At 30.9% G+C, this 24,593-nt stretch overlaps 4 protein-coding genes across 5 annotated transcripts; 3 read left to right on the top strand and 1 right to left on the bottom strand.

Annotated features, from left to right (window-relative positions):
* Positions 1–314: 314 nt before the first annotated feature.
* LOC101245772 (guanine nucleotide-binding protein-like NSN1) lies at positions 315–5,347 on the bottom strand. Its single transcript, XM_004242348.5, has 9 exons — positions 5,217–5,347; positions 4,904–5,142; positions 4,271–4,400; positions 3,980–4,153; positions 3,352–3,569; positions 2,062–2,329; positions 1,785–1,964; positions 1,468–1,679; positions 315–1,089 (listed from the first exon to the last, which is right to left on the bottom strand). The coding sequence occupies exons 1-9, from the start codon at positions 5,233–5,235 to the stop codon at positions 712–714; spliced, it is 1,818 nt and encodes a 605-aa protein (XP_004242396.2). The 5' UTR covers positions 5,236–5,347; the 3' UTR covers positions 315–711.
* A 46-nt stretch (positions 5,348–5,393) lies between these two features.
* Positions 5,394–9,938, top strand: LOC101246067 (uncharacterized). The gene is made up of 9 exons (XM_004242349.5): positions 5,394–5,530; positions 6,634–6,728; positions 7,422–7,551; positions 8,293–8,412; positions 8,519–8,572; positions 9,228–9,274; positions 9,396–9,500; positions 9,646–9,703; positions 9,784–9,938. The coding sequence occupies exons 2-9, from the start codon at positions 6,645–6,647 to the stop codon at positions 9,798–9,800; spliced, it is 615 nt and encodes a 204-aa protein (XP_004242397.1). The 5' UTR covers positions 5,394–5,530; positions 6,634–6,644; the 3' UTR covers positions 9,801–9,938.
* A 742-nt stretch (positions 9,939–10,680) lies between these two features.
* LOC101246356 (probable serine/threonine-protein kinase PBL25) lies at positions 10,681–14,450 on the top strand. Its single transcript, XM_010324782.4, has 5 exons — positions 10,681–11,079; positions 11,694–11,875; positions 12,572–12,761; positions 13,217–13,608; positions 13,957–14,450. The coding sequence occupies exons 1-5, from the start codon at positions 10,893–10,895 to the stop codon at positions 14,314–14,316; spliced, it is 1,311 nt and encodes a 436-aa protein (XP_010323084.1). The 5' UTR covers positions 10,681–10,892; the 3' UTR covers positions 14,317–14,450.
* Positions 14,451–15,628: 1,178 nt separating this feature from the next.
* On the top strand, positions 15,629–24,358 carry LOC101246642 (tropinone reductase homolog At5g06060-like). 2 transcript variants are annotated; one of them, XM_069298867.1, is made up of 5 exons: positions 15,629–15,844; positions 20,069–20,276; positions 20,488–20,704; positions 22,598–22,704; positions 23,952–24,358. In XM_069298867.1, the coding sequence occupies exons 1-5, from the start codon at positions 15,768–15,770 to the stop codon at positions 24,138–24,140; spliced, it is 798 nt and encodes a 265-aa protein (XP_069154968.1). In that variant the 5' UTR covers positions 15,629–15,767; the 3' UTR covers positions 24,141–24,358. The 2 variants fall into 2 exon arrangements, with proteins under 2 accessions (XP_069154968.1, XP_069154969.1); XM_069298868.1 differs by lacking the exon at positions 15,629–15,844 and adding an exon at positions 19,229–19,683.
* Positions 24,359–24,593: the final 235 nt, after the last annotated feature.

Genomic DNA, 24,593 nt, shown 5'->3' with positions numbered 1-24,593 from the left:
TAAATAATTAGAATTAGTTGACTTTGAAAGTTATACAAATTTTAATTATATTATTCTTATAAGTGTGCTGAAATTGTTATCATACAGTTAAAACCTATGTCAACTTTAAACCTCTACCACAAGTTCAAATTATGTTCCTATTACTATCTAGTTGAATTTCTATATACGATAAAGGAAATATGTAAATTTTGAATCGATATTTGAATTGAGATTAAATATTGAACTTGCTCTTAGTCGACCTTTTCTAAAAGGGTCACTGGATTGATAAGGTTTCTTTTTAGGGGTGAAATTTATTTTTGTCATTTGATGGACGATACGTGAAATTGATATTGACATTGAAATAGCAACTTAATGGATCCCAACTAACTACTGGAACAAAAAAAGTGACTTAATTTTAAAGCCATTTTAGATCTACTAAATATGTGTTTGATATGTGATAACGATGGCCTAGCTAACAGGTCAGTACCTACTTTGCAACAACTGGTCCAGAATTTTCATCGTGAGATCCAATGCTGGATGGTACAAAATCAATTCCTTCTCCTGATAACACGGTTGAGCTCGAGCCAGCTTCCGCGTTTATGCATGCATGTCTCACTAATACAAGTCCATGTGGAGCTCGAGCCAGCGGTGCGGGAGCATGCACGTTCTCTAGTATGAGTACCAAGTGACTCTATCCGCCATCAAAAAAGATATTCATTGTGATGTATCTCTTCATTCATTATCCAACTCATTCCCAGATGGTAGCTCAAATCTGTTTTTCTTGCTTTCATTAACTGGCATATCATCCTCAGCATCATCCATGGCGGATTCCTTCTTGAAATAATCTACCTTGAAGTCATAATCACTATCCATCATATCACTAGTAGTAGAGGCTCTGTCTTTCTTCCTCCTTTTCTTCTCAGCTTTTCTAAGTTTGGTATTTAGCATGCCTTCCTCGGAATATAACTTCTCATTTTGTCTGCTGCTAGCACTCTTGCCACTTGTCCGGCCTGCATCATCTTCTCCAGCATCCATTGCCACATCTCCCTCATTATTAACAAGGTTGTCCATTGCATTATCACTCCGAGTCACCAGTTGCTCCAAATTGTCCTGCAGTTTAAAAAGAACACTTTGTATGATAGATGACACTACTTGTTCAGACATGGATGATGTAAAGGATAACATTGCAAATTCAAGAGTACATGTTCTGTTTTCTTAAAAACAGAAACCTGCAAGATAATCATTCATAAAAAAAAGCTTTATAAATTCTACTTGTGCTTCTTCAACTCTAAATTCACAACTACTAATGTTTTTTATTTGTGCATGTGTATGGTCAGGAATCAGCAATGATTCAGTACTACTTGTACATAATACACTGATAGAAACATTTCAATTTGCAGAGCAAGTGAAGAGCAGTTACAGAACTTCCAAGGAATGTCAAAAGGGTCTGATCAGAAAAATAAGAAAGTCTAAAAGCGAATAACTTACCTCTAGTATGGTCTCGTCAAAGTTAACAGGACGGTTTGACGGAACTTCAACTGGGAGAAAATCATCGACTGATTTGAGGCTCCCAATAATTGAGGATTCACTTCCATAAACTTCATCGACATTGAATTCTTTTCCAAGTTCTGAAACTATCTTTACCTCTGAATGCTCTCCCTCGTTCCTAGATGGGGGCATGGTGTAGTATGGTATTTTCCCTGAGATGTGTCAAACAGTTATTATTACTAGCATGAACATAGAAAACCTCATCTTTTTCAGATTCAACTTGCCTCTTGAAGAAACTAAACAGTTACCACACATACCTTCATTCCAGTCATGCAGAACAATTCTTGCAGCAGCATCAGTGTCAACAATTCCACCCTTTTTTAGCCTACCCCTAACAGTAGCAACTTTCTGAAGGAAGTCATCGACTGAATCAAAGCTAGGAACCTTGTATATAGTTACTAACATGCTGGACGGACACAGTTTGAGTATCTCCTTTACTGCACAACCCACAATATAAGAACACTCAGCCACATCAATCTACCATTTAAATAGCACACAAGAGTAATGCAAAAGATGCTAACCAAATCTACTTACCAGGACCAACTGGGTCATCTAACTTCTCTATCCTCTTGCAATTTCGAAGAGCAATAGCTGCATCATTCTCTGTTGATGACCTAAGCATCACAATCCCAGGGCAGTCCAACAACTTTACATTTTTATCTAGCTGGACTTCTTGCATGGATCTTGTTAACCCAGGTGTAGCACCAACATTGACTACGTGAGATCTCTTCAAGCTATTAATAAGGCTACTTTTACCAACATTTGGAAGACCAATCACACCGACAGTGATTGATTTTTTGATCTGCAACAATTAACTTAGGATTAGCATGGAACCAGCATAACTAAAGCAAGAAATGCAATATAATGACATCAACATTGACAAAAAAACAGGTAGGTTAATTCATTGCCCATACACCAAAGTCCTCTGGAGTACACTAAATTTTTTTTATGTTATTTTCACCCGTCCTTTTTCCCCAGACACCCAAAAGGCCAAGAAATTTATGGATAAAAAGAATGGCATCCCTATAACGAAAAAAAATAACTCCAAGTATCATTGGGAAGAGTTAATACACCTGTTAGATGGTGGTACCTAACTAGGTGAATCTACAGGTGGTTCACACCACGGGGATCTTCGATGTTGAAAAGCTATGGCAACTGCACATGAGATAGCAACCTAGAAGCAAATTACTGTGAACAGGAGAATGGAGACATGGTTGAAGAGTGAAGAGTTGAAGCATTTCTTTTGGATTCAAAAGTCTACCCATCTTTATCTACCCGAATCCCGAAGCATATGAAAATCAATCAATCAACTATGCTTCAATTCCAAATAAGTTGGGTCAACTATATAACCCTCTGTATCCAATTTTCCCTATTCATGGCCTAATGGATTCAAATGCTGCTATAACTGTCTGTTAAGAAAAAATAGGGTTATCTACTTCTCATACTTATTCCTATACCAACGTACAAGTTGTTGCAAGCCCCAACTTAACAGAAGTGTACAGCACCAACAATATGAATACCACCAATCTAAGTTGGGCATAACTGGTCTTATTTCCACCTATAAATGGTGGTTGTGTTAGGTTGACAATCGACGTAAAATAAGTCTTTGATATCATGAATCCTCTAAAGTGCAATTGAACAATGAACTTGAATGACACTGAAACCCAGAATAGAATCAATGAGTTTGCGAATGTAACAAAATATGAAGCATGATAAGACACTTCGTTCACAAAACATAGCAGTTGAAGTTCCAATGCTTATTCCAGAACTGAGAAGCAAGATAAATAGGTGAGAACTCAATAAAGAAGTTGATCCTAGAAGTACCTCATGACTTCGGGAATAATTCTTAAGCAGTTTTATCAGATTCTCAGCTCCAAGGCAATCACTTGTCTGCAAAAGATTTGTAGTCTTTCCAGCTTTTGAAGAGGACTTCCAGCCCAAGTTTGACTTCTGTTCTTGGGTGCTACACTTGAAAGCAACTGCTGGTAATTCCTCTCGCAGATACTTTAGCCACTTTTCAGCGGCTTCCCGAGGAACAAGATCTAAATACAAAATCAAAAAGTAAATATTGGCATTCCTATGAACACCTAAAGAGTAAGACGTCAAACTTTCATATAAATAGAGTATAAATTAGCAGTTTGGATGTCTTAGTGACCTATATCAAAAAGAAGCAGAGATACATATTATATAGATATATTTTTAATCAAGATAAAGGAGGGTGCAAAAAAGATGCTTTTTATATAAATAAAAACACAACACCGATTTAATCACACACATGCTTTATCCGAAAAAACAAGTCCACTTTTTTTGTGCTCTCTATAAGTCACCTTCACTCATTCTGGTCGAGTAAGAACTCTACCTGATAATCTTTTACTTAAAACAGCACATATATGTGGATATTAGAAAATGATATACATGATAATATTAATAAATAAAATGAGGAAGGGGATACCAATTTTATTGAGGAGCAACACCAGATGCTTTCCAGGTCCTGATCTCATCACCATCTTTTCCATGTCAAGACAGCGTGTACCAAGCGGATCTCGAGCATCAAGCACTTCTAAAATGACATCAGAAGCGTCAATGACTTTGACTAACTCCTTGTAGAAAGCTCTTTCCGAGTTCTCTGCATGGATAAGCAAGTGTTAAAGACCAGGGAGAATTAAAAAAAAAAAAAGCAAAACCACTACCACTTCTCCCTACAACCACCCATGACAAAAACAAAGAACATAATATGTCATACCACGGATTTTAACAAAATTAGTTGAATCATTGTTTCCCTTGCCCTCCATTAAATTCTGTTCTCCCGAAGCCATGTCAGCAAGTTCATTCCCACCATCATCCTCGACCACCCCTAGCTTTCTTTTCTTAGCCTGAAAACCAATGATATGGTAGTTAAACAACAGCCCAAATACCACAAGGAAATAAACTGCTGAACAACAGAAATGTAACATGCAAGAGAACCTATCCAGTGAAAGAGACCATTTTTCCACACGGTAAGTTGGGTTGGCTCTCAAACCCACCACTTCTAGGATAGTGTTCCAATGGAATTAAAACATCCTTAAATCAATTAACTCTTGCCAGATAACCAGTGAATCATGCTATGATTTCCATAAGGACAATCCAACATTTTATTTGAAGCCAGACGAATCAACAAGCATCACACAAAACAATCAAACCTAACAAAAGATCACTTTTTTATGATAGTCAAGTCAATGTATACCCCATTACAGTGCTTATAAACTTTCATCTACAGTATATCCAGTCAAGCATAGCATCAAAAACGTCTTACAACAATAACACCGATTATACCTAAACTAGTGTAGTTTAACAATATGCATTCTGCTCAATTTGGAATGCAATAAAAACAAATTACCCTCTCTTTTCGGGCAGCTTTCTTCTGCTCCAATTCCTCAAGAGCACGACGAGCCTCGAGGGCCTTAAGCTCTTGTTCCTTGAAGGGCCAATCATTGGGGATTCCTGGGTCCTTCTCCACCTTAGTCTTTTTGTTAATACCCAACTTTTTGGCCTCCTTTGCCTTTTTCTTGTGATGCTCTTTTACCTTCCTTATAATCTTGTGCTTCTGCTTCAATGATACCCTCTTGCTCTTACTCTCTGCAACACCCAAAAATTAACATAAAAAAATTTTCTAAATCAATATTAATAGAATAGAGTAGTTATTTGCTTACTCTTGCTTTTCTTCACCATTTTTGTTTGCTGGGAAAGAGCTTTAGGGTTTCAGAGAATGAAATGCACAATTGATTTTAGGGTTTAGGGTTTTGGAAGAAGAAGTAACCGAAGCGGGTAAAATAGGCAATGCATAAGTTTACATATATAGCCTTTTCTACGACTCTTATGTGCGCTTCATCTCAAGGGTATATTGGTCATTTAAGATTGAACTTCTTCCCAATTTAATGATTTCTTCTTCCTAAATTTCTTCTTCCTAATTTGAGATTTATAGAAGATTTTGTTGGAGCTTTCTATTTCAATCGATTCATAAATTGTGAGTTATCTTTATCCCTCTCTGTTCGATTTGATATTACTTCTCTTTGCGATTTAATTTCTGTGATATTTGATGAAATTTTCGTTTCTACTGGGTTCACAAATATTTTGGGCACATAGTTTTGACCAGGAAGTCATGAAAAAGATCAAACCCCTAAACTTCAGCACATAGATTTGCGTATGTGAAAATTTATGTTTTCGTATCATAATATCTTGTGGCTTTTAGGATCAAGTGCTCTGTTTTTGCGGTTTTCACTTATATATATAATAGAGAAAAATCAAGATGAAGTGAAAAACCCACTGAATGTTTAGCTTGTCCAGTCCTAATTCCTTAATGTTAATTGACCTCATGTGCATTTACTTTTGGTTTACTGTTTTTGCTGTCTAGCACTCTATCCTTTCCACCTTTAATCGAAAGTCAATTTGCCTAATTTTTGAAGTTAAATAGATTACATTAATTCGATATTTTAGATAAAAAAATTTAGATATTCAAAAACTATATAAAGAGTATTTTGAAGTGCAATTCTTTTACATATCAGTGTGATGAAAAAAAGCATCGTAACATGTTTGACTCTAAGAAAGGAAACCATGACAATTAAAAGTGGACGGAGGGAGTAGTATATAGCATGATTTGCTCAAGTCTTGTTCATTTTTATGCCTAAAATTTTTGTTGAAAATGTCTCAAGCTCTCTTTTTTTTTTTTTTTTGTTTCTCTGTTGCTTTTGTCAAAAATGTTCCCATGACTCTATTCCTATTCTAATACATGCTCTAGTCTGTGGATACATAAGAATACTTACATCACTTTAAATTTTGCTTGGCTTTTGGTATACATGCTCTATAGCAAGAGGCAAAACACTATCAGATGAGAAATTCATTTTATACTTAGTCAACAACTAATAATTATGTGATTGAAAGAATAGCTTTATGATTGTCTGGTTTGGTATATCTATGTTTTATTTTTCCCTTTTGAAGACTCAAACTGAACCATGTTTACCCCTACAAGTATTTATCCAACTGGTTAAGCAACAAAAAAATTATGATGTGACTACTGTTTTTTTTTTCCAGGTAATACTGTATTAATCTTTTTTATGGACCATGATACAGGGTTTGATTTAATGGCCTTCAGAGGGCGGGGGCGGGGGCGGGGAGGATTTAATGGCCAACGGCTGGCTAAGCAAGTCTCATTTGAACTTTTCCCTGTAAGTGAAATCCTTTGGTTCGTTAATGTTATATTCTTCACACGAATTATGATACAATATATGTTTCTGGATGGGTAACATTATTTAATGAGCTTGGTCGCAAGTTTGAATGTGGGACGAGGGTTGTGATAGGTCCACTGTTAGATAAAATAATTGAACTATAATGAACCATCTGTATACCACATAAATAAAGCTGTATGAATCATATAGTTGACACAATTAATTTGAAATTGACGCATAGTTGATTAATATATTGATTTTGGAAATGGATGAAATTTTTGCAACTTTTGAAGCTGTAAAAACGTGTGCTTATGTTAGCGATCAATTTTTTTGTGAAGGTATAGGAAAAGTGGCTTCCGAAAGGATGATTTTCTGTTTTTTGGTTGCTATACAGTATATTCTATATTCAAGTGAAAACATTTGATATAAGCCCTGATTAATGTGTCTTATCACTTGTGTTACGGGAGGTTGAGATCATGTCCACTGTTCGTTTAGTTGATTTAACCTGGCTCATATTTTTTTGGTAGATATAATCCTAGCTGACTAATGTCTGTAATCACTAGAAGCCTGTTAGCTGAGATTAACTATTGAACTTGATAAAGATAGATCTCTTACTACTTGTGATTGAAAATGTTTTGAGCTTACTGTGGTCGTCTGGGTTGCAGATAACACAAAGCTTTCTACCTTTTGCAGGAACTTGAGAACTTGGGTAATGCAGCTGGTGTCACGGAAAAGATAAATTTGGCAATTTGGCAGGCAAGTTTACAGAAGTTCTGGAACTCCTCTCCTTATTATTTGGCAGATGAAAGTGATGTTTCGAAGAGTAAGAATTCAAATTCTTGAAACTTTTACTACTATTTGTGAGGAAATGTCATACAACTTGTTTAGCAATGGATAAAGCCACTTATTAAGCTATCTATACATACTATCGTTTTGTCACAACCCAAACCTGGCGGGCTATGACTAGCCTGGCGTCTGCAGTGCGAACGCTTAAGCTCTTAGCCCTGTATTTCTACCTTATCTGATACTCATATTTTTTGCATGCTGCTATACTAGCGTCTAGCAGATTGTCATTTCAACGAGTCATCATGGACTCTTCTTTCAGAGGATCTGTTTTTTCTTTTTGAAGATCCTGTTCTTACATTTTCTCCTCCTGAGAATTTGTGATGGTCAACAATGCAAATTAGGGAAGCTATATAATTCTGAAAGGAAAAAACATGAGGTTCAGGTGGTTGGTTCATTTCGAGTACAGTTTGGAAAACATTTTCTGTTAGAATGGTCAATCCTTCTGAAGTCTTTGAAAATTAATCATTCTCCATCTTGCATTATCTGATAATGATTATGGATTATTTGATGCTCCGGTTTATGTCCACAGTGCATAGTATCAGATTTCCGATCTCCTATAGCTGAAATACCCCTCTGCATGATTTGACATTTAATGTCTTGTTATTCTACGCCTGACATTCGGAACTTCAGATTACTTCATTATTTACGTGTTACTTTGTATGAGCCTTTGCTAGTTTTAGATTTCTGATCTTCTGTACATCACATATTATGTTTCTAGAAACGAAAATGGATATAGAAAGATTCTCGGATAAGAAGTCAGAGAGGGACAAGGCAAAGCCACCATTGGACAAATTCATAAGAATGGAGCCTGATTATGTTCCTGCAGAACTAGCTGAAGGTTTTATTCCTTAATTCTTAAATTCTTTGACATGTTGCTTATTCAGATCTCTTGAACCTATAATGTTTGCATAATTAGATGCGTTATGTGCTTATAAATATTATAGGTGGAAGGAAGAGGAGAGATAACACAGACGGAATGCGTTGGACCCCAGATTTAGGTAAAGTACCATGATTTGATTTTCTTTTCTATTTCATACAACAACAACTGTGCCTCAATCCTAATGGTTAGGATAATTGCCTTCCTTTCTCTTTCATATATAGATCTTCTTAACTGTCGACTGTCGAGTTGCAAATCATGTTCTCTGAACATACTATGCATAAAATCTTTACAGTTTGGTTTGTCAATAAAGTTATTTACCTTATCAAAAAAACAAAGCTTTTACACTTTGGTAATAGAAGTACTGATTTATAGCAAAGCTCTTTGAATAAACCTACATCAGAACCTCTAGCAAAGCATCATGAGTACATTGCCTGGCAGACATTGGCTTTGTATCACATGTACTTGGAGACACCCAAATAATGATCATTTGCAACTACATACCTGAATGTCCCATGTTAGCATATGGTGTAATTGCTTCAAGTTGAGTGTATCAATCCATTGATCAGTGATAGAGCTCTTTAAAGACACCAAGCTGGGTTTGGAACCTTGTTTTAACTTATGTGATATGCACAAGCGCGTCTTTGTCAATTTCAGTAGACACAATGTACTTGATCAATTTAGATGTCAAGAAAAAGAAATGTGGATGCTTTTCTCTCTTTTGCCTTCTGTTTGTTGTAATTTGTCGAGCTCATGAAATTGTTTTTTGCTGACAGACATGGGAAAATTGGATCTTTTGGAAAAGCTTGATCAAAAGTCTAAGGTTTTACCTTTGTCCATATAAAAAAATGTTTCCTTTGAGGTGTTTTAGCAAAAAAGGTTGACTTGTCTACTGTAATGTTTATCTTTTGAGTGTTATGTTTCTTTTCACTGCAAATGCATAGGGCGATGATGAAAAGAAAAAAGATGGTGAAGACGAGGACGAAGATCCAGAGGAGAAAGTTGGAGAGGAAGAAGAAGAATTTAGCGATGATGGAGATTACAATCAGGTTTGTGGTAAAACCTTGTGCTTCCCTAACTTGACTGACATATTAAGGAACTTGAAATCAGAGTGCTTTGTGTTCCTCTAGATTGAATTATACTTGCATTGCTTGTCAATTGTTTGTATATTGAAACTCTTGAACAATTATACAGAATCTTTATGATTACGATGACGATGAAGACGACTACAACATGAATGAAGATAATAATGGTATGATCCAATCTGCTGTTTCTTTTCTTCTTTTATATGATTCAGCAGTATTTGCTACTTCTTATTGCTCTCCTTTGCAGATGATGCCATGTATTGAGGGTTGCTTGGTGGAGTGATTTTTGCTTACTGGTATTCCGTGAAATCAGTCGAGGTGCGCAAAAGCTGGCTCGAATACTCCTTGTAAATTAACAACTATTTAATTCAAGACAATCTAAAAAGCACTTATTGTGGGTCACAGCTTTTTCTTCTTTGTTTGGGCAGCATACCCTCGTGTCTCATCTCCTATAGTTAGGAGCATTTGAAAGAGTATTTTCGCCGCGAAACATAAATTTATGTTTTAAAGAAATTAAATTTATAATAAATTATAAGCCTGAATCAATAAATTTTAAAATACAATTTAAAAATCATAAAATTGAATCCATAATGTATAAATCTTGTACCCACAATTAAGTATAATAATACTTTTGACTCTATATATCTTTAATATTTCACTAACTGTACAAAGTATGTTGAGCTATAAACGTGTCGAGCACTTCTCCATATAAATGTACTAAAAGAAAACACTCTTTCAGAAATACCAATTCATGTAATACATTTTTTTTCTTTTATAAATATTAGTACGTCGACATTAACCGTTGAAGTTTATGAATTTTAAATTAAATTTTTTTTTAACTAAGTTAATACTATAATATATTAATAGATATAATTAACATCGACACTGCTTATAAAAAATTCGTAAAACGCGTTCTCTCTCACACAGCTTTAACCAAACATTCCTCCAAACCCTCAAATCCATTAAATCTCCATTTTCTACGGATAATTTCATAAAAAAAAAAAAAAAAAAAAGAACATGCTGCCATCACCTATCCTTTCTGACTCCAGCTAAACAAAAATGGATCATTTAGAGAGAGAAAAAAAAAAACAATTCATTCAAATTTTAATTAATTAGCCAAAGACAGATAATTCCTAATTATATACATATATTTATAGAGACCATCTTCCATTAATTTCATTCTTGGGTCTCTGCATTTTCATAAACAAGACCCGTATTTTCTTGAGTCTTTTTATAGCAAGCAACCTTTATGTCTTCAACATATTATTTTTTGTAATAGGAAGAAGAAGAAAAAATAGGATCAAGATTGGAGAACTTGGTTGTTTTTTTTGTTGTTCATTTTTTAGAATAAAAGACATGAATTGTTTTTCATGTTTTTCGTTTAATGAGAATAAAACATCTAATAATAAAAAGAAAAGAAAAGAAACATCAACTTCTGTTCATCCTCATAGAGAAAATCTATCACCAGAACAAGCACAGCCTTTTTCTAAGACAAAGACGCAACATAAGCCACATTCTCAACCGCCGCAACGAACACATCCAGGTACAGATTCAGAATTTAAATTTGATTGAATAATGAATTGTACTAATCCACATATGTCTCTCTCCCATCAATCGGTACTAGTTGAAGTAATGAAAAAATCCCCTTTCCTTACAGTCAAGTGGCTTTCAGTTCAATCTATATTAAATGTTTATATTCGAGTCACTAATAATTTCGAAATTATAGGTTCAAAATTATTGTTTATTGAAAATTCAAAGTTTAAATTCTATGTGTTTAACTTTTCATTGAAACAAACCTCTTTGTTTCGATCGAAATTTCAAGCTATATGTTCCATCTATGTTATTGAGGGTACCAACAAGTTGTTATTTGGAATTTTATGTATTCAAAGTTTAATATTTATTGAATTTCATGGTTAAATTTAATTCTTCAATCTATCTAATTCGAGCTATATCAAAAAATATTGAGTTTAGCTAAATTCATCCTATGGCCGTTTTTTCATCTATGTTTTTTCATTATCTGACTCGTGATAAAAGTATTGAATTCAGTTTAATTCATGGGATCGCAATTTGCATTGCATGATCAATCATTTCAAACTAATTGTGTGTGTTTATATCAATATTTTTTCTTGTAATAAATAAAATATTTATAATTTTCAGAAAATATAATAAACCAAACGGTTGGTAATTATAAGAAGGATGAAGAAAACAAGAATATTGCAGCTCAAACTTTCACTTTTAGAGAACTTGCAACTGCTACAAAGAATTTCCGCCAAGAATGTCTAATAGGTGAAGGTGGATTTGGAAGAGTTTACAAAGGTCACCTTGATAGAACTGGCCAGGTAATTCTTTTTTTCTTTTTTTACACAAAATACAAAATTAGTTATCGTCATGAAATTTCAAATTTCGTGATAATATTACCTATGGAAATTAAAATTCCACGACAATGACTATTTTTCAGTATTTACATTAACGTGGCTGACTACAGGTTAGTTCGCGCTATTACTATCACAATGAGGTGATGACAAATAAACGATTTGAATTACATTTTTAATGAGTTTAAATGAATTGAATTAATAAATTATTAAGTAATTGTTTGTTTTCTTTTTTCATTATTATCGAAAATAGATCACGTTGTCAATCAACAAGATTTCTTGAATCAAAATATGAGTCATAATCTAATTGTCCTATCTCACAAATTTCTAGTTTTATTATTTTTTCTTTTCATAATGTCTATTTTACCAACCAGGACATATGGAACATTTTTTTTTCTTTCTTTATTATGATTATATATAACATATCTACCGAAAATGTCATATACTTAGCCTTAAATCATATCAAATTTTAGATAAGATAAAATTTGAGCAATTCAAGACAGATTGAGTTAATAAATTGAACTATTCGATCTCAAGAATTAATTTTGCTACCCCTAATATATATAAAAATAATTTAATCCTATCGTAAAAATCAAAATCATAAATTTAAAATTTTTTGAATTGATCTCGAACCATTTGTACATTATTATTTTTGTTTTTCAGGTTATAGCAGTGAAACAGCTTGACCGTAATGGATTACAAGGAAATAGAGAATTTCTTGTAGAGGTGTTGATGTTGAGCCTTCTTCACCACAATAATCTTGTCAACCTCATTGGTTATTGTGCTGATGGAGAACAAAGACTTCTAGTTTATGAGTATATGCAACTGGGAGCCCTTGAGGATCATCTATTTAGTAAGTTTATGTTTTATGCACTCGTAAAAAATATTTATACAATCGCATCACTTTATAAAGTAAGTAATAATATAGGAAGAAATCGAAATTTAACATAAAAAAAATTATTTTTTCACCTTATGTAACCCTGGCTCCGTCCATGTATACAATAAAGCAAGATATTAGTTACCCCTCCCCCCACCCCCCTTAATAAATTATTTTTTACATCGCGAATTAATGTATGGTGGGATACAGATTCTCATTAATATAAAGAGAAATTACGTAATTTTCTGTAAACATTATTATTTTTTTATTGATTTGATCAAAATATTTATGGGAATTGTTATTTAACATTTGTTGATTGTGACATTATAAGTTGGATCCCGTTTGCATTACTGCTTTATATTTCGAACTCCTATATATGTTATATTAAACTAATCGATGTTGAATTATTATTATGATTATTATATATTTAGATGTTTCAGGAGAAGGAAGTCCATTAGATTGGTTTACAAGGATGAAAATAGCATCCAATGCAGCAAAGGGTCTAGAATATTTACATCATAAAGCAAATCCACCAGTCATATATAGAGACTTGAAATCCTCAAATATTTTATTGGATAAAGAATATAATGCTAAATTATCAGATTTTGGTTTAGCAAAACTTGGACCAATGGGTGATAATTCACATGTATCTTCCAGAGTTATGGGAACTTATGGTTATTGTGCTCCAGAATATCAAAGAACAGGACAACTTTCTGTTAAATCTGATGTTTATAGCTTTGGTGTTGTTTTATTGGAGCTAATTACTGGAAAAAGAGCTGTTGATCCTACTAAAAATGGACATGAACAGATCTTAGTGGCTTGGGTAAGTTCAATCATTTTCCCTTCTACTCTATTTTTTTTAATTTTCATCATCAAACACTAGCGAAATCACAATTTTATGTTGAAGATTCGAAACTTAAATGGATGGTCTATAACAAATTTTTGAATCCCCTTTTAAATATTTGTTTATGCAAAAGGGATTCAACAATTTATATATAACCAGAAAACAATTATGTGTACAATTTTTTTAAAGAAAAAAGATATTTAATTGAACTCCTTAGCTTTATCTAGATAGAATACAATGTTTCACTTTAGTCTTATACTTGATTTTATAAACATATTTGTTATATCGTCAGTGTACAAAACTTACATTTAATACTATTATTCTCAGGCGGAACCAATTTTCAAAGATACAAGTAGATATTCAGAATTGGCAGATCCGTTATTTAAAGAAGATGTTCCAAAAAGAAGTTTTAATCAAGCGGTTGCGATCGCTGCCATGTGTCTACAAGAAGATCCGACCGTTCGTCCATCGATCAGTGACGTGGTTACTGCTCTCACATTCCTTTGGGCCGAATCGGGTAAAGGGTTCGGGTCACCGGTTTCTCCGGTTTCTACCTCATTGCCCGTTTCATCGTCTGATAATGAAGAAAGTCATGAAGAAAAAAAGATTATAGAACGAGAAAAAGCGGTTGCAGAAGCCATTGAATGGGGTTCGAATTCAAGAACTCAAAACGAAAGACTACCATAATCTTTCATAGTGACATACGTAAAATTTTGCGCAAACTAAAACAATATTATCGATTTAATGTCATAATTGTTCGACCTGTAATTGTAAGTGAGTTCTGAGACTATATAGAGTGGTCTTAAAGACTTTATTAATTACTTGATATCTCAAAATTAATATTTATTTTCTACGTTATTATTAGAGTCCGTTGGAATTGACTTAAAAAATAATAATTTTTTTAAGTGCTGGAAGTTATATTAAAAATATGTAATTATGTGTTTAGTTAAAAGTATTGCAAATGAAAATTTTTTTATTAATGTGTCTGTCGAATAAGTGTTGTTAAACACTTGTCTTAATTAAAATAAAACTATTAACATAATAAAAAGTTTATTAAGATAAGATTTTTATTTCTAAAATTAAAATAAAATTAATTTATATTTTAATTCAGTTTCGATAATTTAATATTTAAGTAAATTTTAGATGTGCCACTTATTTTAAATTTTAAAAATATATAATTTGTTCTATAGCAACAAGCTGATATTGTGACCACAGCTCTGAGCAACATTTTGTATGTGTTCAAGATAAGTTTCTATACATAACATTACAATAATAATTAAAAAAAAAAGTAGTATTCCCGAGGTGATGATAAATAGATTTTAGGGGTACCATATGATTTACTTGAGTCAAGCTTACCTTTACGAAATAACGTCTCTATTTATTTGTCTATATTTGAATTAACATATTTATTAAAAAATAATTAGTGACACAGTAAATTTATCATTTTATCCTTTTTAATTATAAAGTAGATAAAAAATTATATATTTTTTAAAGTAATTAGTCATTTAATTGAGGGTTCAATAAATAAAAAAAATAATGTTTTCTTAATATGTCAAATTGAACAAGTAATTACAGATAATTATAAAAAAAAAACTAAATAAATAATTAGGAACACGGAGAGTTTTATTATAGTACTATTTAATAAAAAGAATCTGAACGTAATTAAAGAAGCCCAATCAACACCATGAATGAGAGAATTAGAAGAGAAGAGAAGAGAGGGACATTTATTTTCTGTATAAAGAATTAAGAACTTACACGAACAGAAAATAGCTACTTATATAGTTTTGTAACTAATTTTTAAAAAATAATTATAACAACTTTACTAAAAAAGATTAATCTACCCTTTTCTGTTGTTAACTAATATCAACCCTTGTCTCACCTACTTCATATGACAACAGAATTTAATACGTACAGCTAGCTCAATTATGTTTCTCTGAAATTCATAAGATAGAGCACATGCTTATCGTATTCAATGTACATGACAATAATGCTTAAATAATTAAAGGGCCACCAACTTAAATATTGTATTATTTATAGGTCACATATTGTATCTTCTTTATGAAAATAATACTACTATATACTTGCAATCTTTTTATTTTTTTTGAACAATCAATTAGCTAGACAAAATAAATTACACAATGGCAAAGGTTGGAGGATCCAGATGGTCACTTAATCGTTTGGTGGCTCTTGTCACTGGAGGCACTTATGGAATTGGGTGAGTATTTAATTTCTATAACGTTTAAATTCTAGATATATATTGATAGTATAAATATGTTTAGATATATCATGTTAACATACACAAATAAGATACAATGTCTGCGGTTAGTGATTTCTAAAATAAATTATCTTTAATCGATGGAAAAATATAGGCGAGGAAATCAACAAAATAAATTCGTTACACGAAAAAAATTTATTAAATTAAAAAGATTTAGTTCACTATCTATATTTCGGTCTTAAAAAATCTATTATTTAATTGTAAAACATATAGCATAAATTTTCTAAAAAAAATTCTTGGAGCTATTTTTTCAATCTTGCATTGTTAAAGTTTGATTTACGTGAGTGATAACAACTCTTAACCTTTAATTAAATGCAAAACGTATGATAAGTATCATAAGCATGAATCATGATGTTGGAGCTATTTTTCAAACTTATTGTATTAGAGTTTGAATTACACTTCCAAAATTCATTATACTGGTCGGCAATTACACTTAAATAAATTAAATTATATATTATATATATAAACCAATATTTTGAAATTGCACGTGAAAAATGTCAAAAAATAATTTTAAAAAAATATATAAATAAATAGATAGATAGATAAAAGAGAGCGAGAAATTAGTTGGAGTCACGTGAAGTTGCTGACTTAAAAAAAAAGAAAGGAAAAAGACAACATCCTTTGATACTCTTTAGATATGAAACTTATAAAATAAAAAGATATTTATAAAAATTTATGCTTTGAAACAAGTATGGTATAAATTATTTATTAAATATAAAATAATATAAAAATTATTATTAAAGATAAAAAAAAGTATTTTATTTTTAGATCGATCAAAAAATATACAATAGTATATTCACAGTAGAATTTCAAAAGTAAAATTTTGAAAAGAATTAGAATGTTATATATTATATTCCTATTCATTATAATAATAATAAATTTTTTGAGTAGATTCTCAGCTTAAATAAAGCATTTCAGAATAGTTTAAAAAAGACCCGACAACTCAAACTATTTTTACATTATTGAATGTACTGTTAAATTAAATAAAAATGTCATTTATTATACTATAATCTAAAAATATCCCTATCATCAAATACTTATACGTATAACATACTAATAAGTTATAAATATCCTTTTTTCCAAATAAATTTATATACAAAGGCCACTAAGATTCTTATAGTTAAAATTGAAATATATGTTATACTAATATATATAGTCTTGTAAGTACAATAAACTGAAGAATATGACAACACAAGATAATCTTAGTACTATTTATAGGATACTTATACCTTACTTGAAAACATACGTAATTTCTACTTACAAAATACCTTGGGAGCTAGCTCGAGTACGTAATTTCTACTTAATTTCAATTTTTTGAGTACGTAATTTCTACATAATTTCAATTTTTCAAGTAGAATATTTTAGATCATAAATTTAAAAAATATTGTAATGTATAGTTGATATAATTTTAATTTAGGATGGATTTTATTATTTTAATATATAAAGCCCAACACTCTGGAAAAAAGCAAATTCATACGGTACCTCAAAAATCTGTAATAATACATGAACTTTATCGTTGAATTAGTTTGAAGTATAAAGTACAATAATTTTGGAATAAAATATAAATTTATTTTATTTTGTATTTGGCTAGAGGTATTAGTTTGATTACCTTTAAATTATTTATCTCACTATTTCTATTTTAGTGATATGATTAAATAATCATTTTATATATATCATTTATTTTAGTGATATAATAAGTTTTTTACATAATAAAATAATTTTCTCACGATAAATTATCTTAAAATAATTTTTTTGACCTAACGATCCAAAGTTTCTTCGTTCTTGTAGGTCCATTGTTATGATAAGCATAACTTTGACAATTAAAGATACGTGTAAAACTTTAAAAAGATTATCAAAAAATGGATTAAATGGTGCACAGTAGACATGTTTACACACAAACTTTAAAATGGTGCATAATAAAATACATGTTCATAAGCAAACTTCAAATTTGAAAATATAAAATTTTGACCGTATTATTCTAAAATTTATAATGGAAGGGGAATTTTAAGATTACAATTAATTTGTGAATCCAAAGATTAACCAATTATAAAAACATAAAAATATAAAATGTCAATTTTATCACCTGGGCAATAAGTTTAAATATCGTAGTGTGGTACGTACCCTTCACCAAATAAATGACTCTCAAATAATTAAAAAGATGTGTTCCACGTTCTTTTGTTAACTAATAAAATAAAATAATTATAATCATATAATAAGTGTCACATGCATGTATTTTATAAAAATAAAAAATAAAAAAATGGAGATATTTTTCAAGCTTGCACTATTAGAGTTTTGATTTATACTTCCAAAATTCATTGTATTGGCCGGCAATTACACGAGGACTCTTTGTGGTTCGGTTTGAATCGGGTATTGATTAAAATTAAAACTAAATTAATTTAGTCATTTTCTTAAATTTCTAAAATCAAACCAAACCAGATGAAACAAAAAAACCATCAGTTTGGTTATTGTCGATTTGATTCAGTTTTTCTGGTTTATTCGATTTGAAAGTAATAACTTGTTATGAGGATGTACGTATCTCGATAGACACAAACACTAAGTACATGAACAATGTCGTTTCAGTGAAGTAATTAAGCAACATTAGAGTTATCGTTACACGAATAAAGTGTTTCATTTAAGAAAAAGTGTGACTATTTTATATGAAGTACAATAGGTGAAGACTAAAATAGATTTTGATGGATTTCAATTTGAGATTGTTATACTTGGGCTAAAGTGTAGGGCTTGAGAAAATGGTAAAGTTAAAAACTTAAATTAATTAAAATTCAACAAAATATTTTTATTTTATTTATGAATAATATATAAATAATTATAAAATTTATGTATCTAATTTATCAGTTTGATTTTAATTATTTTTACAATTATTTTTTAATAAAATCAATATATCGTTTGAATTATTACAAATACTCCTTCAACGTCAGTGTCACGTGAAGTAGTGGGACTTAAACACTTTTGATTGGATCTGGGATTTAAAAAATAAAAAGATAGTATGAATTATGTTTTTGATTTGGATTTGAAATTTAAATTAAAAGATAATATAAATTATCTCACTACAGATAAAATGAATATTATAAAGGAAAATTATTATTATAAAAAGATAGAATACATACATTGTACCATTCTTATCTCGTAAAAAAATTATTTTATTCTACTAGATTTTTAATATAAATAAAACATTTTAAAGTAGCTCTTACCAAGAAAACTCAAATTTTTATTACATTATTGAATATATCGTTAAATTATGTGAAATGAAATTAAAATACTTTCTATTATATATATATAAAATCTAAAAATATCTTTACCATCAACATAGTTCATCTCAATAGTACTTATATAATTACTTAATAACTTAAAAATGCTCAATTTACAACGTAACCAGTCACCACAAATGTCATACCATAAATAGAGAATATTGCATTATATATATATATATATATATATATATATGTATGTAGATATATATATAAAAAAATGTCTAGCAAACATCTTTGACTGTTAGGAATAAAGTCATAATTATTGTAACTGTCAATAAGGATATGACTAGACCAGATAATTAAGCTTATAAGTAGTAGTATTTATAGGCCACTTAGGTAGCTTATTTTTGTAATTAAGCAATTAGTATTTTTGTAATATAGTTTCAATCAATCTCTTGAATAATCAATTAGCTATACAAAAGAAACACACAATATGGCAAAGGTTGGAGGATCCAGATGGTCACTTACTGGTTTGGTTGCTCTTGTAACTGGAGGCACTTATGGAATTGGGTTACCCTTCTTATCTTATCGCATTTTTTTTCGAATTTAACTTCTATATATACATATAATGTTTATACTATCAGATGACTTATTTTGTTGTAATTACATGTCTAGATACCATGTTAGTGTACATTTATGTAATTTATCATGTCAAAGATCACATTAGGTCTTCAAGATAGCAACCTTAGGATGATGATCATCATAATGTTATAAGCAAGAAAAATAATAATAAAATGGATCCGTAACTTTAGAAAAAGAATTACTTTTGATCGAGGGCAAAGGACATGGGGTCTCAATCGTGAGAGCCTTCAATTCCTTCACTGGACGTTAAATAGTCAATTCAGAACAGATACGAATAACAGGAACCTGATTGATATACATGTTTTTTTTTTAGGCATGCAATTGTGGAGGAGCTTTGTGAACTTGGTGCAAAAGTGTATACATGTTCAAGGAATGAATCAATCCTCAATGAATGTTTGAAAAAGTGGACAGATAAAGGCCTTCAAGTAAAAGGTTGTGTATGTGATGTATCATCTAAAGAGCAAAGAGTACAACTCATGGAAAAAGTTTCCTTGGAATTTGATGGAAAACTCAACATTCTTGTAAGAACTAATAATTCCATATATCTCGTAACTTTAAACATGTCGTGCAAGTAAAATATTAGAATTACCAAGTACATGATACTAAAAAGGAAAGTATGACGACGTTACGTTTATACTAATACATGGATGGACAAAGTATGACGATGTTACGTTTATACTAATACATGGATGGACATATATATTGCCTTATTATGTTATATTGTTGTTGTAGATAAACAATGTTGGAACAAACATTTGGAAGCCTACTACTGAATATACTGGTGAAGATTATGCACATATGATGGCTACAAATTTAGAATCTTCATTCCATTTGAGTCAACTTGCTCATCCTCTTCTTAAATCATCTGGAGTTGGAAGTATTGTATTCTTGTCTTCTGTTGCTGGTCTTGTCCACCTATCTGGCACTTCTATTTATGGAGCAACAAAAGGTACTCATCTATCCTTAAATAGTAGAATCGTTAATATGGACTAGGTCCGTTGGACCGGCGTGCCTAATTCGAGATTTAATAGGGTTGGGCTAAGATTTTTGGAACACATTTAAGAAAATGACTTTTTAGCCCGGCATGAATAAGCCTGTTGATTTAATGGGCTTGAAAAATATAGGTAGAGCCGGCTCGTTGGCCAATAATAATTAATTAAAAAATATAATATAATATTAAAATTTAAAATTAAAGAGAGTCCAAATTCAAAATAATTAGGTTAATATTTTTATTTATATATTTATACTTTTACTTGAAAAAAACTTAATAAATATAGATAATTTTGAGAGACCTCCATGTTTCGCTCTATAACACTCACCTCCCCTTTAGTTTACGATATTACGTCTACCTCCCTTATTTTCATTTACTTGTAACCATTCTTTAAGCCTATTTAAAATAAATATAAATTAATATAAATTTGACAAATTTACCCTTATATATGAATGTTTAGATCTAATTTTCAATGATTTATCTTTATTCGTTGGATCATGTTTCTTTTTCGCTTGTTTAAATGTTTAACTAGAACAAAATCTTATCGTTCTTATCGAATTTCTTTCTTGGGAAGTTCAATTTTGTCTTCTATTTGAAGAAATTTTTGCCGGAAAATGATGGATTATTGTGGAGAAAAAATTTACGTGAATTTTTAAAAGTGAAATAGAGATAAAAAGTTAATATTTGGTGAAAATGTGGGTCAGCTTAGTTGAAGACTTTGATTTTTGTTGGATTAAAAAAATAAATCTTTATGTTAACTATTTTAAAAGTATTTTGTTAAATGAGTTATTTTTTATATAATATTTATTAATAAGAAGAAATTTATATATAAAAGAGTAAAATTGTCAAATCTATATTAATTTATATTTATTTTAAATAGGTTTAAAGAATGGTTACAATTAAATGAAAATAAGGGAGGTAGACGTAATATCGTAAACCAAAGGGGAGGTGAATGTTATAGAGCGAAACATGGAGGTCTCTGAAATTATCTCTATTTATTATAAAAATATATAATTTTTTTTAAAAAGTGGGTTGGCCTGTCAAACCTGTAGGCCACTTACTTATGGGTTGGACCGACCATATTCTAGCCCACGCCAAAAATGGGCTAGCCCGGCCTGACCGGTAAAATGTCAAAGCCTGTATAGGTTAGCCCGGATGGGGTGGGCTATCCCATATTGACAGCTCTATTAAATAGTGAGTAATATACAACTAAGGTACGTATTAAGGGGCGGAGCCAGCATACTGTTAGGATTCATCTGAATTCCCTTCAAATATATGTCGAACCCTCTTCAATTAGTTCATATGTTGTACTTCTCCAAAGTTTGAACCCTCTTCTTAAAATCTTAGCTTTGTCACGATACGTAATTGGTTAAGCTTATATATAAGTTGATTGATCCAACTGACTAGTCAACATATTTTAGCTTATTACTTGTTTGATATACAATAAATAAAGTGTTTATAAGACGAAGTTGTAAGTTGATCATAAAAGATTTTCCGCTTATAAACACTTTTGATTGGACTAAATATTTTATTATTTTATCCTTAATATTTTTTTAAATTTACGATATTATATATTTGTTGTTCCTCCTTTTCTATGCTCGAATACTTTTAAATTTATTTATAATGTTTACAAAATACTTAAGTACAGTAATTAACATTTTTTAACAAGACACATCAACTACTTATTAACACTTTTGATACTTGTGTCTAAACAAGTAACTATTTATTTATACAAACAATTTCAATATTTAAAAAATAATTTTCAACACTTAGAACTTATCAGCTATTTACGATCAACGATTCAAGCTCGACTTTATATTTATTTATTTTATTATTAACTTATAATGACAGGAGCAATGAATCAACTTACACGAAATTTGGCTTGTGAATGGGCAAAAGATGGAATTCGTGTTAATGGGGTTGCACCCTGGTTCATTAACACTCCCCTCGTCGAACAAGTAATATTTCTCTCAACTTAATTATATCTTTCAAATATGTAAAATTCTTTTAGTGCATAGTATAAATTAATAAATTTATTTTTAATTATTTACATAAATAAGGAAAAGAAAAATTAGTATAGGGTACAAACATAAAGGTGGGATATAGAACTCAATACCTAGAGTTATCAAAAAGGGCCGATTCAGTCCCACACTGGCCATGCCTCGCGGGCCAAGAAAGATGAAGGCAAAGCATGGGCTGGCCCTTCATTTAAAAGAGTTTGAAAATACTTAACCTAATCCAATCTTAGAATGGCAAAGGGAGGGCCAGGTAGCCCTTTTTTCCCATTGTTTTTCTTTTCAAATTGAAAATTCTATAATGTCAAGAAAATGAAAAGATTTCAAATAAAATATGGCAAACAATGGTGTTATTTCAATAACACTAGCAAAAATTTAATGTAATTAGAATGTATCCTGGATACTAGATATGCGAGATAAAATGCATGTATTCGGTGTGATGTATCTCAAATACGTGAGTGAGATAAGAGAGGGCAAGCAAGATGGGAAGGAGGCGATCGAGGGTGCGAAATTTGTCTATGTATTGTAGATACATGTGAATCCGGAGCAAAATTAATTAATCTAATTTTGAGTTCATATATCCCGAGATACAATATACCGTTCCTTTAAGTAATTTTATCATATACCAGCGAGATTGATATAAGTTATCCTTAAATAAATAGTTTTGATCCATGGGTTGATCCCGATCCGATCTCGATCTAGGAGCTTATAAATCCTAGTCTTAAATGAACTTGAAAAATCTTATCTCAATTCTATCCTAATAACTTATTGCGTTAGGTCCACCGATGGACTAAGCCATTTTAATGACTCTATCAATAGCTTTAAGAAATTAACTATATATATTTAAATAATAGTTTTCTAATCCAATAAATTAATATTACTATGTTACTGTGGAATATTAAACTCGAACCTATCAACAATTAAATTAATCCTTCCATTATCATGGCTGTGGTGGTCATGGTGTTGTAGTGGTGGACAAAAAAGTGGAGGGGGTTGGGACAATATGATGACATGTCATGAGGTGTTCATGATTTCATTAAAATATTAATAGAACTAATATAATATTAGTAGATAGGGTATATCTGAGCGACTTTTTTTGTAATGAATAATATAACGACGGGCATATATATGATTCTTTTTTCGATAGTAAAAAGACAAATTTGACCCTTTTGATGGCTTTGTATTGACAGGTGCTGGGAGATAAAGAATTTCTGGAAGGGGTAGTATCAAGAACTCCTCTTAAGCGTCCTGGAGAAGTTGAAGAAGTTTCATCAATGGTAGCTTATCTTTGTCTTCCTGCTGCTTCCTATGTTACCGGTCAAGTTATTGCAGTTGATGGAGGATTCACTGTTTATGGCTTCCAACAGCCTGGCTATTAACTATTACTAGTCCGACAAAAAAAAAATTGCAATGAATTTGATAATAATGATCGAGTGATATCACTTTTTTAGCTCGAACAAATTGGGCTTGTTTGAATATGGTAGCATAGAATTTCTAGCTACCTACTAGTACTTTTGTAATAATGTTGTATTTAATTTGCTCATGTTTGGTGTGTTTTGTTTGAATTGAGGGTTTATGAGATGATCCTTTTTCCTTATTTTCGCATTGTAGTTTACTCACTATTCACTGTCTTCTCGAGATTCTATTTGTAAGTTCATTTTGAGTATTTTATTATTATCGTTATTATATTCTGTGTAATAATCATGTCGATATATTAAATATTATTTTTTTTCTTTTTTATGACTAATAGTATTTGATTGAGCAAAACGTTTTATGTTTGTTAAAAATAATTTTGGTACCCACGTACCAAAAATTAACTTTTATTAGAAATT

This window comes from Solanum lycopersicum, chromosome 6 (genome assembly GCF_036512215.1).
Source record: "Solanum lycopersicum chromosome 6, SLM_r2.1".
Classification (NCBI taxonomy): Eukaryota; Viridiplantae; Streptophyta; class Magnoliopsida; order Solanales; family Solanaceae; genus Solanum; species Solanum lycopersicum.
This window is presented reverse-complemented; position numbering and strand designations above follow the sequence as displayed.

Bases quoted from the DNA above. Each gene is read 5' to 3' on its own strand.
- LOC101246067 (XM_004242349.5), top strand. From the start codon at position 6,645: ATGGCCTTCAGAGGGCGGGGGCGGGGGCGGGGAGGATTTAATGGCCAA. The intron at 6,729-7,421 runs GTAAGTGAAATC...TACCTTTTGCAG, and splicing joins TCTCATTTGAACTTTTCCCT to GAACTTGAGAACTTGGGTAA. The intron at 8,413-8,518 runs GTTTTATTCCTT...TAAATATTATAG, and splicing joins TCCTGCAGAACTAGCTGAAG to GTGGAAGGAAGAGGAGAGAT.
- LOC101245772 (XM_004242348.5), bottom strand. The intron at 4,401-4,903 runs GTAATTTGTTTT...ATTGGTTTTCAG, and splicing joins AAGCTGCCCGAAAAGAGAGG to GCTAAGAAAAGAAAGCTAGG. The intron at 1,965-2,061 runs GTAAGTAGATTT...TGGGTTGTGCAG, and splicing joins AGATGACCCAGTTGGTCCTG to TAAAGGAGATACTCAAACTG.
- LOC101246642 (XM_069298867.1), top strand. From the start codon at position 15,768: ATGGCAAAGGTTGGAGGATCCAGATGGTCACTTAATCGTTTGGTGGCT. The intron at 20,705-22,597 runs GTACTCATCTAT...TTATAATGACAG, and splicing joins TATTTATGGAGCAACAAAAG to GAGCAATGAATCAACTTACA. The intron at 22,705-23,951 runs GTAATATTTCTC...TTGTATTGACAG, and splicing joins ACACTCCCCTCGTCGAACAA to GTGCTGGGAGATAAAGAATT.
- LOC101246356 (XM_010324782.4), top strand. From the start codon at position 10,893: ATGAATTGTTTTTCATGTTTTTCGTTTAATGAGAATAAAACATCTAAT. The intron at 11,080-11,693 runs GTACAGATTCAG...TATAATTTTCAG, and splicing joins GCCGCAACGAACACATCCAG to AAAATATAATAAACCAAACG. The intron at 13,609-13,956 runs GTAAGTTCAATC...TATTATTCTCAG, and splicing joins AACAGATCTTAGTGGCTTGG to GCGGAACCAATTTTCAAAGA.